Source organism: Podarcis pityusensis (assembly GCF_964106645.2).
Source record: "Podarcis pityusensis genome assembly, chromosome: 1".
Classification (NCBI taxonomy): Eukaryota; Metazoa; Chordata; class Lepidosauria; order Squamata; family Lacertidae; genus Podarcis; species Podarcis pityusensis.
Genome location: NC_138028.1, coordinates 133477580 through 133483110, shown reverse-complemented (window position 1 = coordinate 133483110; position 5531 = coordinate 133477580). Strand labels below are relative to the sequence as shown.

The 5531-nt window shown below is 63.7% G+C and overlaps 1 protein-coding gene across 1 annotated transcript; it reads left to right on the top strand.

The window, feature by feature from the left end:
* The first annotated feature begins 788 nt into the window (after positions 1-788).
* Positions 789-3940, top strand: GBX2 (gastrulation brain homeobox 2). The gene is made up of 2 exons (XM_081019010.1): positions 789-1321; positions 2607-3940. Exons 1-2 carry the CDS (start codon positions 814-816, stop codon positions 3131-3133), a joined length of 1035 nt encoding a protein of 344 aa, XP_080875136.1. The 5' UTR covers positions 789-813; the 3' UTR covers positions 3134-3940.
* Positions 3941-5531: the final 1591 nt, after the last annotated feature.

Sequence of the window (5531 nt, the reverse complement as noted above, 5' to 3'; positions counted from 1 at the left end):
CCAAAAGAGCACCCAAACCCTCAAACCCCACCGAGGCTCCGTTGCTGCAGAGCTCCTGGCTAAGTGACCCGGAAGGTGCCGGGAACGTGGGTAGCCCCGCAAACGCGCGCGGAGTCCCCTTGTCCTGGTGCCCCAGCCCAAGCCCCCGGACCGCGCGCGTCCGGCTGGCAGGGAGCTTCCCACCGAGGTAGCCTCCGCGCCCCGATTCCGGGACCGTCGCGCTCCTGGCGGCTCCCTTGGCTGGACGGGAGGAGGAGGGGGCGCGCGGAGGGGCGGGGCCACCAGCCCGTCTCTCGCTGCTTCTCCCCACACTGCGCCACACACACACACACACGCCGCGCGCGCTTTCCTCCTTGCATCTCGGCGGCCAATGGCGAGAGGCGCAGGCGTCCACGTGGGGCCGGGAAGGGTCCAAGGCTGGCAAAATGTGAATGAGAAAGAAGAGCGCGATTCAAAGGTTCTGCCGGCGCCCGGGAGGGAGCGACGGAGCGCGCCAGACGGAGATCGGGGCACGGGGCTCGCCCAGGAACCCAGGCGGGGGAGCCAGTCCCGCAGCCCGGCCGCCGCGCCCGCACCAAGCCGAGTCCCGCGAGGGAGCGCCGCCCGGCCGCCGGATCCCGAGCAGCGCGCCGGACTGGAGCAGGGCCCCGCGCCCCGATGCCGCCCGGCCCCGGCCAGGCACAGTCCGCGCTGAGCCTCCTGCGCCGCCGCCGCCGCCGCGGCTCTGCCCGCCCGCCCTCGCCGGCCCCGCAGGCGCCCCGCCGCCCCGTCCAGCTTCCCGCCTGACGCGCCCGCCGGCCCCGCAGCGCCTCTATGAGTGCAGCCTTTCCGCCGTCGCTCATGATGATGCCGCGCCCTCTGGGAAGCAGCACTGCCTTCAGCATAGACTCGCTCATCGGCAGTCCGCCGCAGCCCAGCCCGGGCCACTTCGTCTACACGGGCTACCCCATGTTCATGCCCTACCGGCCCGTGGTGCTGCCGCCCCCGCCGCCCCCGCCCCCGGCCGCGCTGCCCCAGCCGGCGCTGCCGCCCTCGCACGGGCACCACCACGCGCAGATGCCCAGCCTGCCCGCCAGCTTCTGCTCCAGCCTGGCGCAGGGCATGGCGCTCACGTCCACGCTCATGGCCACGCTGCCGGGCACCTTTTCCGCCTCGGCGCAGCACCAGGAGGCGGCCAGGAAGTTCGCCCCGCCGGCGCTCCAGGGCACCTTCGACAAGGCGGACGGCCTGCAGGCCGAGGCCGAAGACGGCAAGGCGTTCCTGGCCAAGGAGGGCTCGCTGCTGGCCTTCTCGGCCTCCGAAGCGGTGCAGGCGTCCCTGGGTGAGTCAAACGGGCCGCGGCGGCGCGGGGAGGGGAAGGGGATTCCGTGGCGCGACCCCCACTCCCCACGCAGGGACGTTGGGCTTTGGTTTGTTGCAGCGGCCACACCAGGTGGTGGTCCTCCAAAGGTTAGCTGGTGATCTCGCCTTCCCCCGGCCAAATTTAATCCACATTTATCCTTTCAGGGGCGGGAATCGGATTAATTAAACAACACCCTGTTGCCGAGGTTCCGTTTCGGAGCGTGGCTTTTTGGAAGCTTCCTGAAGTTGAAAGGACACCCTGGGCAGAGTTAGGCCGTCTGGGTGGGGGGCAGCCCGGGCGCAGAGGAGGGCCGGGTCTTCTTCCACGGAGACTCGGGGAATTCAGTCGCCGAGTCACACACTGGAAATTGAAGTGGCCCCATTTGTACGGATTGGTTTAAGTGTTTCAGCCTTTCCGTCCCGTTTCTCCAGTTCAGGAAGGGCTGGTGCAGGCTTCGAAATGCTCCCTTCTCGGGCTGCTTCTCTGCTGCTGCTCAAGCTCTTGGTGGCGTTTTTGCTGCTGCTCTGGCTGCTCCTTTTAAATCACTTCGGAAGCGACCGGGAAGGGGTCTGAGCGGGGTAATGCCGCAGCCTTGTCGAAGGAAAAGCCAAACATTGAGGCCCAGTAAAGCAAGCACTTCACTGGCGTGAGTGACTGTTTTCCCAGGAGTTGGAGGGAGAGAGGAGAAGGGCGGGGAGGAAGCGCCCCTCCCCGGGGACGCCCTTGCCCAGCCGTCGAAGGGCCTTGCGAAGAGGGAGGGAGGGAGGGACCGCCGGCTTGGAGCTGCTTCAAGTTCTTTCCGGCGGCGCCGCCCGCTTCAAAACTAAGCCGCCCTTCTTGGGCTGGGAAAGAGCGGCGTCTCGGCCTGGCAGGCCTAGTCCGACTCCCTTCTTCGCCAAGGGGCCATTTGCAGAGACTGCCGTCGGGCGATGTTGCCCGGCAGCGTTCACCACGACACGGCTTATCTCGGCCTGACACCCAGCGAACCCCGCGGCCATTTCTCGGTGGAGAGAGTCCGCTTGGCGGATGGGGTGCAGCGGCCTGCGCCTCCCCGGGGCTGACGCCGCGGCAGATTCGGGGACCCAACGGAAGGAAAGTTTCTTCCGGAGGCAGGCCGGGGCTTTCTCTCGCTGCCCCCGCTCCCCTCTGCCGCCCTGCTTGTTTCCCACATCCCCAGGCCCGACGCGGGCGGAGGGGGGCGCGGGAAGGGGAAAGGGAGAGGCGCAAGGAGTAACGCGCGGTGCTCTTTCTGGCTTCCCCGCAGGAACCGTCCGAGGCGCGTCGGGGAAGGAGGACGCCAAGGCGGCGGAGGAGGAGGCCAAGGGCAAGGAAGAGAGCTTCTCCATGGACAGCGACCTCGACTACAGCTCCGACGACAACCTGCCCGGCCCCGCGGCGCACAAGGAGGACGACTCGGGCCACGGGCTGGAGGAGGGCGGCCCCAGCTCGGCCAGCGCCAACAGCACCACGTCGACGGGCAAGAACCGGCGGCGGCGGACGGCCTTCACCAGCGAGCAGCTGCTGGAGCTGGAGAAGGAGTTCCACTGCAAGAAGTACCTGTCGCTGACGGAGCGCTCGCAGATCGCGCACGCGCTCAAGCTCAGCGAGGTGCAGGTCAAGATCTGGTTCCAGAACCGGCGCGCCAAGTGGAAACGGGTGAAAGCCGGCAACGCCAACTCCAAGACCGGGGAGCCCTCGCGGAACCCCAAGATCGTCGTGCCCATCCCCGTCCACGTCAGCAGGTTCGCCATCAGGAGTCAACACCAGCAGCTGGAGCAGGCCAGGCCCTGAGCGAGGGGGAGGGGAAAGAGAGAGACGGAGAGAGGGAGGGAAAGGCCACCTTCTTCCTCGGCCCCCTCCCCGCTAAAGTTTGGAGGAAAACAAACACGCAAGCAAACAGACGCGCGCCTCCCCTGCAACTCCAGTCCGGGCTCCGTGGGGAGCCCTCTCTCTGGCTCTCTTTCTCTCGGTCCCTCCACTGCCAAACTAAAGGCGAACTTTCCCGCGAGGCGCAGACTGTGCCTTGGCGCGGTCGGGTTCCGGAGCGGGAGTCTCGCAAGCCAGGAAAAGACGATTTACCTATTTATTAGACTGCCCGAACTTTGTATATAGAGCGCTGGATCTCGGCTGCGGGATTTTGACTGAGACAGGACCAAAGGAGCGGCGGCGTCAAGTCTTACATTCCAGAATTGCGGACTTTTGGGCGGGGAAGGGAGATGTTCCCCCGCCCCGTTTCTTTCGGGAGAGTAAATAAGACGAAAAGGACCGGTTTAATTTTTGCTGATGCTGCTGCTTCTTTTCTCCCTCCCTCCCTCCCCTTCTTTTTTTCTTTTTGGTTGCGGCGGAAGGCTGAGCGAATGAGGCATTCTTCAGGTGGATCCCTCCCTCCCTATTGATTCCCCCATTTTATTTAAAGTTCTGGCCTTCTCTCGACTTGGTTGCCTTGTCTAAGCCATGTTCCTTTCCTATTTCAAATGCACGACCTTTTTATTTTTGGTTGTTGTTCTATTGTGTTGCATTAATTTATTTCAAATGTAGTTTACGCTTTTTTCTTAAGTTATGAAAACGAAATGAAACACAGTAATGTTATAAATAAAAACCTGAAAAAAGAAAAGGAAGAAAAAGGGGGAAATGCTCAGAGTGACCCAGCTGTCCTTCCTTCTGCGCGTCTGGCGAGGCTTCTTGGCGCGCGAGGGCCAGCAAGGCGCTTTCCTCGTAGCGGGGAGGAGAGGGCGCCCAAAAAGCTGGAGCTGCCGCCGGATCAGACGCCAGCGGGGAGGTCTCCTCAGTGCAGCCAAAAGCACATGCGGGGGGGGTGGATTAATAACCCGCCTCACCCCAGGGTCGTCGGAAGAACCGGGGTAGGGATTCGTTCCCACTGCAGGGGACGGGTTGGAAGAGCCCTGGGTGCCGTGGGCAAGAGGGCGTGATATTCCGGCTTCCATGGAAGGGGGGCACCCGCCCCTTTCAGTTGTCGGTTGAGGGAGCCCTTCCCGCCCCTCCAAATAAGAACCGCAGGCGCGTCTACCCCAGCTCCGCGCAGCCGTCCGCGGACAGCTCCGCTTTCATTCCGGGCTGCGAGGGGATGGGAAGGGGCTCTGCAGACCCAAATCCAAGGGAATGGGCTGGGGCAGGGTGGGGCGCGGCGAGGGCGGCTTGCCGGGAAGAAAGGGAGGTGGGCTTGGGGGGCTTCCGAAGCGGGAGCCAAGCGGGGCGGCCCGCCACCCTCCCTGCTTCGCTCCCACTTGGCCCGCTCGTTCTGTCCACACGAAGGACGGTGCGCTGCTTTCTGCCTCAGCAGATGCGCGGAGAAAGAGGCGCCTCCGTGTTCCGACGAGGCTGCAGAGGGATTCGCTCAAGCTCAGGATCTGCGGCGGGAGGGCAGAGAGGAGCGGGAAAGGCGGGTGTGGAGAAGGCGGCTTGGGTGCGGGGAGAAGCCGGAAGAATTGCCCCGACTCGCCTGCGGGAAAGCGCCTTGGAAACGCGACTGAGGCCCCCTGGTCCACCCGGCGCCAGTCAAGACGCGTGAAAATGAAAGCTGAACGGGGAGAGCGGGCAAAGGAGGCCGAGATGCCAAGCGCCCCTTCCTTCCCGGGACGGAGAGAGCAGCGCAGGGTCCGGCCTGGGCTCGAAGGAGGCCGGTCGCGCAGGGACAGAAATCTATCACTTTCACTACATCGTTTTGTAAGGTGTGGAATTTCGTTTGCACAGCCTGGAAATGCAGCTCTGCAAAGGCGCCTCGTCGCGAGTTCTGCTCCTGTAAGATGCTCTTGGCGTGGGAATTTCATCACCATCTTCAAGTTTCCAACTAAGTAGCCAGATTTGCATGTTTTGCATTAACATTTTTTTAAAAAAACGAGGCGGTTGTGTTCTGGGTTTCTGACGTGCGATGTCCGAGAGGTCGGGGCTCCCGACTTCCCAGGCGAGCGTCCGCGGCTGAGGTGCCCAGGAATTCGCCTTCAGAGTGAAATAATTTGCTTCTGCCGAGGCAGAGAGGCGAGCTGGAGTCGGCGTTAGTCTTTCCTTGCCGGCGTGTGGAGCGGCTTTGATGGCGGGCGCCGAGGTGCAGCCCTGGAGCGAAAGAGAGCCAGGATCCCAGGCGGCCGAGTCGACACGTGTGCCGTATCCGCACAAGCCCAGCTCTCCATGGATGCGAACTCTGGTTACCGAGAAGCAGGCAACTGTGTAT

Coding starts and splice junctions, on each gene's coding strand:
- GBX2 (XM_081019010.1), top strand. CDS start 814: ATGAGTGCAGCCTTTCCGCCGTCGCTCATGATGATGCCGCGCCCTCTG. Junction 1,322..2,606: donor AGCGGTGCAGGCGTCCCTGG/GTGAGTCAAACG, acceptor GCTTCCCCGCAG/GAACCGTCCGAGGCGCGTCG.